This window comes from Kockiozyma suomiensis, assembly GCF_038497685.1.
Source record: "Kockiozyma suomiensis strain NRRL Y-17356 unplaced genomic scaffold V2V93scaffold_3, whole genome shotgun sequence".
In the NCBI taxonomy this organism is placed as follows: Eukaryota; Fungi; Ascomycota; class Lipomycetes; order Lipomycetales; family Lipomycetaceae; genus Kockiozyma; species Kockiozyma suomiensis.
The window spans coordinates 869,513-881,061 of NW_027117666.1; the positions used below are offsets into that span (position 1 = coordinate 869,513).

At 44.7% G+C, this 11,549-nt stretch overlaps 5 protein-coding genes across 5 annotated transcripts; 2 read left to right on the top strand and 3 right to left on the bottom strand.

Annotated features, from left to right (window-relative positions):
* Nucleotide 1: 1 nt before the first annotated feature.
* On the top strand, nt 2–3,732 carry V2V93DRAFT_365909 (MRC1-like domain-containing protein). The gene is made up of 3 exons (XM_066909193.1): nt 2–1,423; nt 1,476–3,294; nt 3,360–3,732. The coding sequence occupies exons 1-3, from the start codon at nt 196–198 to the stop codon at nt 3,679–3,681; spliced, it is 3,369 nt and encodes a 1,122-aa protein (XP_066767596.1). The 5' UTR covers nt 2–195; the 3' UTR covers nt 3,682–3,732.
* Nucleotides 3,733–4,979: 1,247 nt separating this feature from the next.
* On the bottom strand, nt 4,980–7,291 carry V2V93DRAFT_163883 (malate dehydrogenase). Its single transcript, XM_066906902.1, has 4 exons — nt 6,865–7,291; nt 6,644–6,807; nt 6,446–6,589; nt 4,980–6,385 (listed from the first exon to the last, which is right to left on the bottom strand). The coding sequence occupies exons 1-4, from the start codon at nt 7,010–7,012 to the stop codon at nt 5,153–5,155; spliced, it is 1,689 nt and encodes a 562-aa protein (XP_066767597.1). The 5' UTR covers nt 7,013–7,291; the 3' UTR covers nt 4,980–5,152.
* Nucleotides 7,292–7,890: 599 nt separating this feature from the next.
* V2V93DRAFT_365916 (60S ribosomal protein eL34) lies at nt 7,891–8,945 on the bottom strand. The gene is made up of 4 exons (XM_066909194.1): nt 8,850–8,945; nt 8,578–8,699; nt 8,340–8,443; nt 7,891–8,280 (listed from the first exon to the last, which is right to left on the bottom strand). Exons 1-4 carry the CDS (start codon nt 8,884–8,886, stop codon nt 8,166–8,168), a joined length of 378 nt encoding a protein of 125 aa, XP_066767598.1. The 5' UTR covers nt 8,887–8,945; the 3' UTR covers nt 7,891–8,165.
* A 136-nt stretch (nt 8,946–9,081) lies between these two features.
* On the top strand, nt 9,082–10,071 carry V2V93DRAFT_365918 (RNA-binding domain-containing protein). The gene is made up of 4 exons (XM_066909195.1): nt 9,082–9,309; nt 9,360–9,404; nt 9,470–9,606; nt 9,682–10,071. Exons 1-4 carry the CDS (start codon nt 9,270–9,272, stop codon nt 9,862–9,864), a joined length of 405 nt encoding a protein of 134 aa, XP_066767599.1. The 5' UTR covers nt 9,082–9,269; the 3' UTR covers nt 9,865–10,071.
* V2V93DRAFT_365922 (Endoribonuclease L-PSP/chorismate mutase-like protein) lies at nt 10,060–11,543 on the bottom strand. The gene is made up of 7 exons (XM_066909196.1): nt 10,947–11,543; nt 10,787–10,847; nt 10,649–10,722; nt 10,514–10,583; nt 10,397–10,455; nt 10,269–10,334; nt 10,060–10,207 (listed from the first exon to the last, which is right to left on the bottom strand). The coding sequence occupies exons 1-7, from the start codon at nt 11,178–11,180 to the stop codon at nt 10,178–10,180; spliced, it is 594 nt and encodes a 197-aa protein (XP_066767600.1). The 5' UTR covers nt 11,181–11,543; the 3' UTR covers nt 10,060–10,177.
* Nucleotides 11,544–11,549: the final 6 nt, after the last annotated feature.

Consider the following 11,549-nt stretch of genomic DNA (forward strand, 5'->3'; position numbering starts at 1 on the left):
AAAAAATCCGAGGTCGATAACTAGATCTGTATCGTGGTTAGGGTAACATTTTACGCGCTCGAGACGCGTCTTGAAGGGAGCATTTGAGTTGCCCACGCGTCAGAACTCCCAGCCTACCTCACATTACATACAGGTACTGCTCGTATGACCTTTTAGATTCCCAACCTGTTCAATAGCTGTTCCGTAGCTAGCACAATGGCTGACACTCAGGATTCCTCTGAAAAAAGTGCTTCAAAAGCTAAAGCAGCCCTTCTGGAAGACCTCTTCGACGACACTGACGACGGCGATGATACTGCATCTCCAGCGCCCTCGACGCCTGCACGCTCAGAGTCCGCATCACAGCATACGTATGGAGGCAGCGATAGTGAGGGGCAAATGACGCCTCGAACGCGTGTTCGCATGATGCTGCAACAGTCGGAAGAAGAGGATGATTCTCCGATGAATAATTCTCAACACGACGAGGTTCCAGTTGACGGTAGTGGCGACGTGGAGACAAAATACTCAATTGCGCGTCGAAGAATGAGAGATCTTTTGAAGAGCGCAAAAAGCATCTCTTCTACCGTTCCCAAGTCAAGTACTCCGGAATCCGACTCTGAATCGCCGGATTCTCTAGGAATCGAACTATCCGAGGCACAAAAGTCCCTTCCGCAAACATACCAACGATCCAAAATCGTACCACCTTCTCTGCAGACTAGATCGATTCTTGAAGATCTTCCAGTATTCGCAGGTCTCGACCCTGAAGCGCGTCTGAAGCGCATAATGGATAAGAAGAAATCGATATCTTTAGGTCCTCTGTCTAAAGAAACCATCGCCGAAGGCGAAAGTGATAGCGATTATGAGAGTGACACCAACTACGATGAGGTCATCCGAAAACGAGAAGCTAGACTTGCTCGTGCGCTATTAGAGGAAAGTTCGGTAGAAGAGAATAGTGGTACTGACAAGGAGAATCGGAAGCCGAGAAAGAAACGCTTAGCCAAAGAAGATGTTGCTCCGCAAAAGAGTTTCGCTCAGAAAAAGGGCGTTATTCGTAAAAAGAAAGCAAAGAAGCAAAATAGCCGCCGACAAGGGTTATCTGAAGATGATCTAGACGTTATTAAAGGACTACAAGACTCCTCTACCGATCATGATGATATGTCATCACTCAGTAGTGGTATCGACGATCTAGCCAATATTGCAGATGGCGAATTCATGGATAACGTGCGCAAGAAACGTGAGATTCGCCTAGCGGCAGAAGCAAGCCGTCGCGCAGCAGTACAAAAGCGCAAAAATGAAGAACAGGAACGAATCAAGCTCGAAAAAGAACTGGAGCAGATGAATGAGGCTTTCCTCAGTTCTGAGGATGAAGTGAATAGAAGAAAGCCGCGGATGGCGAGTAAGAAAGCAATGGAAGAAATGAGTAGAGAAGCAGCTCGTGTCGAAAGAAGTACGTAGTATTTGCTCTACTTACAACAAGCTTATTAACATATCTGTTGCAGATCGTCAATTGGCACTACAGCCAGTTACAATTGGCAAATTCACTAAGGAGGCTTTATTTGCTAAATTTGCATTCGATGCCAAGGCTCCTGAGGGAAAGTACAAAGTCGAAACAAGCAGCTCCTCGCCTGTGCAGAATATTCATGACGGTGGCAGTACGCTCAGTACGCCTACCACCTCGCCAATCAAAGACACTGCAAAAGAGCAGGCAATCAGCAATATTGTCGCAACCGACAACAGAGTAGACTCCGACAGCGATATTGCCTCTGACAACGAAGATACAAACATGGAATCTATACTGCAAGATATTCGTAACCGCAAAGCTCAAGAGGACAAGGATGGCCAAGCAAATAACTACAAAACAGTCTCGAACTTGCCAAAAGCTCTAACGACACCCGTCAAGCACATTCACCAGGCGTTACGCGTTCAGCTGCCAGCAGATACATTGGAGATGATAAAAGCCGCCAAAGCTCGCTCCGCAAAATTTGTTCCGAAGGCAAACATAAAGACGGCCATCAATTCCTCCTCTGAAGATGACGACCTAGAGATTCTTCCCCCTGGAGTTGTCGGCGAAAAGACGCCCAAAACAAAAGTCACTCTAGACAATATTCACGTGCGGCGAAAACGCGGGTCTACTGTTCCAGTATGGAAAATGTTTACAAAGTCACCTGCCAAGTTACGTCGAAAGGGGGCCTTGACTGACCGTGAACTCGACGAGCTGCTTGCGCTTCGTGAGCGTGAGCAGGCTGCTGCTGAGAAACGCGAGAAACAAGCAGAGCTGGTTGCGAAGGGCGGTAGTCTAATGTCTCTCGATGAAAAGATGAAAGAGGAGCAAATTGTCGAGGACTTGCTTGAGCGTGAGAGAAAAAATGCCGAGGATGCTAGGAAGAAAGATAAGAGAGAAAGACGCCGAAATGGAGAAGAAGAAGAGATATTTGACGATGAAGAAGATGATGATGAGGACGAAGATGAGGAGTATGACATTGAAGAATTGGCAGAGGATGAAGATGATAATCTTGCCGACGATGAGGATGAGGATGATGAGGACGAAGAAGAGGACGAGGACAAAGAAGAGAATGTGGGCACAGAAATCGATTATACCGCTGACGTTGTTGATAAATCAATGGACAGCGCTATCCTCTCTGAATTCTTCGACCCTACTCAACAACCATCAGAGGAGACAATTTCTCAAAAACGAGCACATCTGCATACATCCCAACCTTTAATGAACAGTCAACGCAAATTTGCATCCGGAAATGAAAATCTGCATCCAGCTAGTCCCACATTCATGACGCAGCCTACTCAGGTAGACCCACAGACGCAAATATCAAATGACAGTCCAAAGAACCGGCGTGATCCGGATTGGCCTTTCTCGCCTTCTACCGTCTCCCCGGCATCACAATCTCGCGCCAGTCAACTTGCAAAAGCCCGATATTCAAGTCCCGATCGCGCGGCGTTTTCTGACGACGTCGATGGCGACGATGTCGATGATGTGCTGGATCCAGGACACATTAGCGGTATTGAAGAAATGAGAGCAACAGCACAGGAACCGGCTAATGCATTTGCAAAGCTTTTAAGAGCACAAAAGAGGAAAAGCGCGGATATCAAGCGGTTAAAGAAATCGAAGCAACTGCGTGAGATGTTCGACGAGCGTGCTGAGGAGTCTGAGGATGAATGGGCTGGTGTTGGCGGAAAAGATGAGTCTGAATCTGATGGCGACGATGACGAGGAGGAACAAATGAAGGATCCGGAATTGCTAGCTATGGTCAACGATGCAGCTGACGAACAGGAGAATCGTGATCGGGTGCAGGCTATGTTCAAGTATGTAATTTTTGGGATCAAAAAAAAAGCACTTGCAAGTGAGCTTGTACTAACAGTATTCTTAGTGCCGATGAGCTTGATCGAGATGAGAGATTAGTTCAAGACCTATTAAAGGGTGTACATGGAGGTTTCCGAAAGCGAAGAAAGAACGGCGAGTTAGATTTGTCAGATGATTCTGAAGACGAAGCGCAATATGCCGCTCGTCGTCGCCAGCTACGTGAGGCGCGTAGACGGAAACTACTTCTTCAAGATGAAAAAATATCTTCGCTAGCTGAAAATCCAAAAACAGCTGCGTTTTTTAAGACGATTGAGGAAGATGAGCGTAAAGTGATTGAGACGAAATTTGTGTCATTTCAAGATTTGGCAATGATTATTAATGATGAATGAGATAGTTTTTGTTTCCAAAATTGAAAATCATATATTAAACAGAGAAGAAAATTAAAATGCCAAACACCTGAATGAAAATCAAAATGCAAACAAGAATGTAAAAGCTATTGACAAAAAAAACTCATTATATACAAAGAGTGCTTTTTCAATAGTCTAAGGAGTTCTAAAACGGTGAGGTATTGGAAGAGGTCGCCGTTCAGACGAAGGCGTCGGCGGCGGCGACTGCTGCTCTACTGACGAGCGCAAGCTTTCATGGTCTAGTATAGCAATGATAGCATTATGCGATGAGGAAAGCTGTTCTGGTGTCATTGATTGTATGAATAAATCGTATGAATCTGGAAGACTGGTTAAAAGAGTTCTCACAACTGTGATGTCGTCAATTTCGTCGCCTGCCCAGCGTAGGAACTCTACTGCAGAGAGAATTCGCTGAATGTTATTAGTCATAGATTCTCCTGTCTGCATTCTTTGATATAACCGTCTATCGGTCCTTATCCTGTCGAAAACAGTAACATCGCCATAGACATCGTCGAGATGTATCCATGCCTTATGTGCCGACGACTGATTAGTCAAGAACTGCCGGAGCTCGCCGGCAATTTCGTCCGAGACAGATAGAGAGATGCACGAAAATGCAAGAGCGTTTCGCTCTTGATAAGAAGACTCGCTGTGTAGTGCGGAGAAGGATGCAGCACTTTGCACAGATACTCGTCGAAGCCGTGAGCTTGGACGAGTCGGGGTGGCAGGAGAAGAAGAAACTGAAGGTGAGACCACGACAGACCAGAGATCAAGTTGCTCGAAGCAAGCTTGCATTAAATATCTCCATTGATAATAATCAAGTTTTCCTGTAAGTTTGCGTATACCCATGAACGACAGATCCGGCCTGCTTGTGTTTGTCGGTGGCATAGGAAAGGACTCTTGTATGGCAGCGATCTGCATCTGCAAGAGCACATTAAGTTGCGCAAGCGACCCCGCCGCCTGATCCAACGACTCGACAGACTCCTCAGCAATGATCTCCTTTCTCGGGGTGCTTCTAGTCGACTGCGGACTCTGTGCAGTCAAGACTCGTTGTGCCGGCGAGGAAGAGGAGCCGGCGGTGACAGGGGCGCTGCTGCGGGTCTTGGCTGCCGCCGTTGCTGCCGCTGCCGCGGCGACAGCTGCTGATCCATGAGATACGCTGCCGCGAGAACGGGCTGCAGGTCTATCGGGCGACATCGACATAGGGCATGGCTTCTGCTTGGGAAGCGGAAACTGGTTTTGAAAAGAGAAAGAATGGCTTCGAGCGCCGTGGCTGCTTTGGGAAGCTCTATTTTAAGCCTTTTCGACACAAGTTAACAAACGGCACCCTCAGCCGCTGATTATGCGGCGCGCGCCTTATCTTCTCCGCGAAGAACAGTACGAAGACAAGTGTCGAGCAGCAGTTTTTTCAATTACTATAAGGTGTGTACACGGTACACGGCTGTATTCAACTATATCTTTAAAACAAGACCTTCTTCAACGGCCGGTACTCGGCCTTCCACATCTGCGTCTTCACCCATTGCAGACAGCGCTCGTAGTCCCGGGGAACTTTAACCTTATCCATCTGCTCGACACGCGCCACGCCTGTCTCCAAGGCCTTGAGCACGACCGCCGTCGCAATCCTCGCTGAGATCTCACGAATATCTCTGACATCCGGTAGTAATGGACTGTCGGGATCCTTTGCTGAGGGAGCAAGAGCGGCCAGTTGTAGCGCCGTAGCCGCGATAAGGTCGTCAGTGATACGGTCTGCGCGCGAAAGAATTGCCCCGAGCCCAATGCCGGGGTAGACAAAGCAGTTATTATTCTCTGCAATCTCACGGCCATTGACTGGATCAAATGGGGAGCCTGTGGCAATAAGCGCTCTGCCTTCCGTAGCGTGCATGATTTCCTCAGGAGTGGCTTCGTGTAGTCGCGTCGGGTTACTCAAAGGGAACACGATCGGGCGCTCGACGTACTTGGCCATCTCGCGAAGAACTTCTTCGGTGAACGCCTTGGGCTTGGTCGAGCACCCAATCAGTGCATGCGGTTTAACCCTGCGAATGATTTCGACTAGCGAAGTAGTGTCGCACCCTTCCCATCTTTCATCATGCGCAGCATACTGCTTCTGCGCAGGTGTGAGCTTGTCGCCCATTGACTTCATTAGCAGACCAGGCTTATCAACCAACCAGATATGATCAAAAATCTCTTCGGGCTGCACGTCTTCTGTTTTCAGGAAATCTCTAATCTGATCCGCAATTCCGGTTCCCGCTGTCCCAGCGCCAAAAATTACAAATCTAATATCTCGCATCTGCGTCTTGAGGACTTTTACAGCAGCAAGAAGAGCACTAAGAGTGACTGCCCCTGTACCTTGCACGTCATCATTAAAGCAAGCAAGTTGAGGTCTATACGTATCCAACAGTCTTCGCGCGTTCGTGAGCCCAAAATCCTCGAAATGCAATATGGCACGCGGATACTGCCTCTTTACAACCGACACAAAGGAATCTACAAATTCGTCATATCGCTTTCCACGTATGCGATCGTGCTGATTACCGAGATATAGTTCGTCATTGCGGAGTCTCACATTGTCGGTTCCGACGTCGAGGGCTACAGGAATTATACGCGACGGATGTACACCGGCGCATAGCGTCATCAGTACACCTTTTGCGCTCGATATGCCAATTGCTCCGACTCCTTGATCTCCAATTCCTAGAATCTTTTCAAGTTGCCTGTGTTAGCAGTAAACCGAAGAGAAAAAAAATTCACTCTCTCGCACCTCTTCGCCATCACTGACAATGATATAATCGACATTCTCATTCGTACCCCACGACAATAGCGACTGCTCGATTCGCTCTGGGTGATTGATATCCAAGAAGCAGCCTTCAGGACGTCTAAAAAGTCTAGAATACTTTTCAATCGCCTCACTCTTTTCTAAGTTAGCTTATTTTGTCTAATGATCAATGAGGGGTCTTACCTCTGTAGGAGTGTAGACAATGCTAAACATCTCCTTTAAATGATCTTGCAATAACTTGAAATACAGAACCTCATTCTGAGTCTTCAAACTCACTAAGAACGTATTCTTAGCAAGAGCACTATCAATAGTTTGAAATTGCTGATAAGCTCGCATCGCTTGATTTTCTAGCTTCGGAGGAAATGTAAGCTTGATCTTCACCTCAAGGCCCTAGATCAACGCACCTAGTGTCTGCAGCGCAGCGGGTAAAAATCCGTGTAAATTAAAAGCATCTCGTTCTTCGGCAGTGAATCCTGTTCCTCGATTAAATTGCGGAAGATTTAGCATTTCCAGACCCTTATGAGTTTTGATGTTAGTATTTGTCAGTTGCATTGATTTCCTGTCTCGGATAGTTCTTCCAAAGCTACTTTACCTCGAACGGACATGCTATAGGTCCCACTACTGAAAGTGGAATTCTAGATGACGGAGTACCAGGAGTTGAAGACATCTAATGCGTTTGAGAATCTAGCAAAAATCTTGCGTAAAGTTGAGAGAAATGAGAATTGACGATAGGTCGGGTATAAGCACTGTGATGACGTATATAAGCCGCAGAGTATCGGATGATTATTGCAGTTTAGTCTATTTAGAAAGATCTGTTTTTTTCTCAATATTTTTCTTCGAAAGATATTGTTAGTAAATCAAAGAAAAATATCAACTGGTGTTATTTATATCAGGAGTGTAGCAGCGCGAAATGGCAATACAGAGTACCTAATGAGTCGCAACTTTCTGAGCCTTAAAAAAATGAGCAACATTAGTGTACAGCATACATTATCGATAATCATAGTACTATTTGAATATCAATGCACTTGTTATATACATATGCGTATATTAAGTAAAAAAAGAATAAAAATTTAGTAAATTGACCGATACTTTTTACTAAAGAGAGTGAGAGTCATTGAAAATCAAATGGTACATTTACATATTCAAAAAATGTGTCTATAGTAAAAGCCAGATACCATTTCAGAAGTATTGACCTTAATCCAACTGTAACGCCTCTACAATTAATAATAAAGATTAAAACTTGTTTTATATTTTATAACTTTTTGGTTTGGAAATTGAGCGATAGGGAATCTACATCTGATAATCAAAGGGCAAAAATCTAGTACTCGCATTCAATGTGACTCGTCTGATCATTTAACATCTGCCTCTAGACTTCAAATCATTCACATATTAAATGTCGACACTACCATTCTACAGTAACTTGCGTCGCTATTTAATGAGTTGATTATACTTTTTGCATTGCTGAAGAAACATCGAGCACACATCCAACAAGATATAGCACACATGCGAGTTAATAAAATATACATTAAACATGACCCAGCAAACCAACCACAAAGATAATTTCCCTCTTTGAAATCAAATTTACTCTGCACATGCTCCGCGTTTTTGCTTTTCATTCAAAACTCCCGCGCATTCTCAAAAATATCCTATTTCCCTCCTTTATTTTTTGTTTCACATTACCTGACCCCGAAACCAGCTAAATCATCTATTTCTTAGCGGTCTTCTTCTTAGGCTTCTCGGCCTTGGGGGCGGCAACAACGGTAGTCTTCACGACCTTCTTGACAATCTTCTGCTCCTCAATCAAGAAAGCACGAACGATTCTACGGCAGAGAGTTAATCACTAATTCATCACAATTCATAATAATTATCTTCAACATACCTCTCCCGAACGCAGTTTCCGCAGTAGACACCACCATACGCACGCTGGACGGTCTTGGTGGGCTTGGAGACATTAGCGTACTGTCTTGGTCGCAGAGCGGGGATCTAAAAACAATATTTAATCAGCATCGTGTTCTGATCACTCTCATATCAGCTTGCCTCGCTTTTCCGAAATTATCTTAACGCAAAACAACTCATTCGCAAAGGCGCTGAACAATAATAAATCAAGAGGTGCATACTCCGGGAAGGAAGTGCTCGCAGCCACCGCACTTCGGCTTCGAAGCAAGCTTCTTGACGTGCTGGTAAACGAGCTTGCCACCGGGGGTCTTAACGACCTTGACCTTGTTGGACCGGGTGTTGTCTATGGAACAAAAGCAGATCCGTTAGCGTTTACTCCCTTTATAACTCGAGCTTTCTTCTGGTAGTTGTTTCCTAGCCAATCCACTTCTCGTGTGCACTTCCCCGTCTATCAAAACAACTACCAAACAAAATTTAAACAGCTGAAACGTACAAGGATTTCTCTTTCTGTATGCGAGTCTTTGAGCCATTGCGTAAGTTGGTGACTAGGCTGTCGTTCTTGTTGCTGAATAGGAAAAAGAACTGTCGAAGGCCTGAACGATCTCGAAAGTGAGTGCACACGCTCTCCCAGGCATATGTCGCTAAACAGAGTGGCTTTGTCAACACATATATGTGACTGCTTCTGTGTGCGGCTGTGTCAAACTTAGGGTTAAGCCCTATTTAGTACCAGACCCACATATAATGTCTGTTTACATTTTATTGCGAGCTGACCATTACGCGTGCTTGCGTACAATTGAGCACAGCATTCCAATCTGAGATCTGCTGAAATCATATTGGAACAAGCTAGATCAGATTCCGAACAGATAGGGGTCGACACATTATTGTCCCATCAATAGCAATTGTTTTAGCAGTCATGGATGCAATGGAAGTTGATGATGCTAGCAAAGCGCTTAGTATGTTACGCCGTCTCTAGATTATCATGTTCTTGTCTAACAATTTTTAGGCTCAGGAGGTTTGAAAGCTCAATTTAATGCCACAGCTGTTGCATGTATGTATTTCTCTATATGCTATTAGGAATTACACTTTATAGGCGGTCACTTATACTTTGAATAGCAATTGAGGGCTGGATCATTGTAGCCACGAATATTCACGAAGAAGCAACTGAAGAAGATGTCAATGACTTCTTTTCGGAATTTGGGAAAATCAAGAATCTACACTTAAACCTGGATCGACGAACCGGTTATGTTAAGGTATATATCGTTTCTTTGTTACGTCCATAGAAGCGCTAAGAGGATCGGGGACAAGTCGATACTAACTGAAATCAGGGATACGCTTTAGTCGAATATGAGCTAGCGGCCGAGGCAGAAAAAGCCGTGATCGGATCTCGCGGAGCTGAATTACTTGGACAGGTACTAGATGCAGATTTCTGCTTTGTCAGGCCCCCGCCGGAGAAGATACTTCGGGGTTCGGGACGCCGAGGTCGCAGTCGGAGTCCTACTCGCCGATAGGTGCATATACACAAAAGAGTTGCATTCTGAGAGGGAAAAAGTGGTACTGAAGATAGCGAGACATGGAACATGTATATCAGAAGTTGGTTTATTGCGCTCATGCATTGTACATTTGTTATCTTAGTTGATTTAATGGAGTTGGTTATTGGGATACTGCACAAAATAAATAAATCGTACGTTGCTTTGAAATAAAAATTTTAGAATTTATCATCATATTTATTAACATGGACTTCTAATTAAGCCCTTCATTTTTTATATAATTTATATAAATTACTCGTGGCTTTTCGACTAAAGCACTTGTACTTATATCACTCTAAGCGAGAGCAATGCACTCGATCTCAATCTGCTCAGAAATTAGTCAATCAGTTCTTCCACTCGGTCTTGCAATATCAAAGAGCACATACGATAGCACCCAGAGGAAGCTGCTTGATAGCGATACAGGTTCTAGCAGGTCTGTGCTCGCCAAAGAACTGCACACACAAAGACAGATTAGCAATTGGCATGAGAATGATTGCATAAACAACTTTTATACCTCAGAGTAGACCTCGTTGACGGGACCGAATTGCTCCATATCGGTCAGGTAAACGTTGACTATTACAGATTAGCTTATCGATGCCAGCGATGACTGCTCTAGAGATAAATTTCTCACCCTTGAAGATCTTGCCAACATCCGAGCCACCGGCCTCGAGAACAGCTTTGAGGTTGTTCAAGCATTGGAGCTATATGATGTAAAACATGTTAAGCTGCTAAATTAACTTCACGAGCTACGCGCTTCAGTACTTACAGCAGCAGGCTGAATCTCGGTGAGAACGACTCCCTCGGGGGTCATCGGGATCTGGCCAGAGCAGTAGATGAAGTCTACGATACATAAATTAGCAACTTTATCATGACAGTTCCTATTATAATCTGCAGAATATTTTACCATTGACCTTGACAGCCTGAGAGTAGGGAGCTCTAGGAGCAGCCGAGCTGTTGGTGGAGACCTGAGATAGCAATTAGACAATCAACAATTCTTGGGCATCGCCGCAGTATAAAAAATTAAACCCGAATGCAGTAAAAGAAAGCAAGATAAGGATCCATACGATAGTAAGAGCGGGATTAGTAGCAGGCATTTTGAAGGTAGTCTTTGAGGAGAAGTAGCGAGGCCGTAGAAGAGAAGAAGTACTAGGAACTAACACCGATTGATTATTACTCTTGGCCAGAGCACGCCTGAAGCTTCCGGCCTTCACCGATGTCAATTTCTGTGCCTGGCAACCCAAATTTGACGCCGATGATGACAATGATTTGGATGTTATTGCAAATTTCTGGGGCAGCATTAAAACGTTAAATTTGCTCTGTATTGCTACTGTGCAGTGTCAGGAGAGCGGAGTAAAAAGAAAACTACTCAATTACAGGTGTCTTCTAGGGTAAATCCAATCTTCAGAACAAAAACACTCCTTTCTTGACTGACAGCTTTAGCTCCTTGCTACAAATATACACTGTTGGCTTTTGACTGTAAGTATTTCTTGTAAAAGTCACAGCCGATATCAACTCGATTTATCTGTCAGAGGCAACACACCGTACAACAGCAATTGCAAAAAAAATTGAAACTACAAGTGTCAAACAATGAACCGTAGGAGAATCGAACCCCTGTCACCTGCTTGGAAGGCAAGTATGATAACCACTACACTAACGGTCCCCTTTCG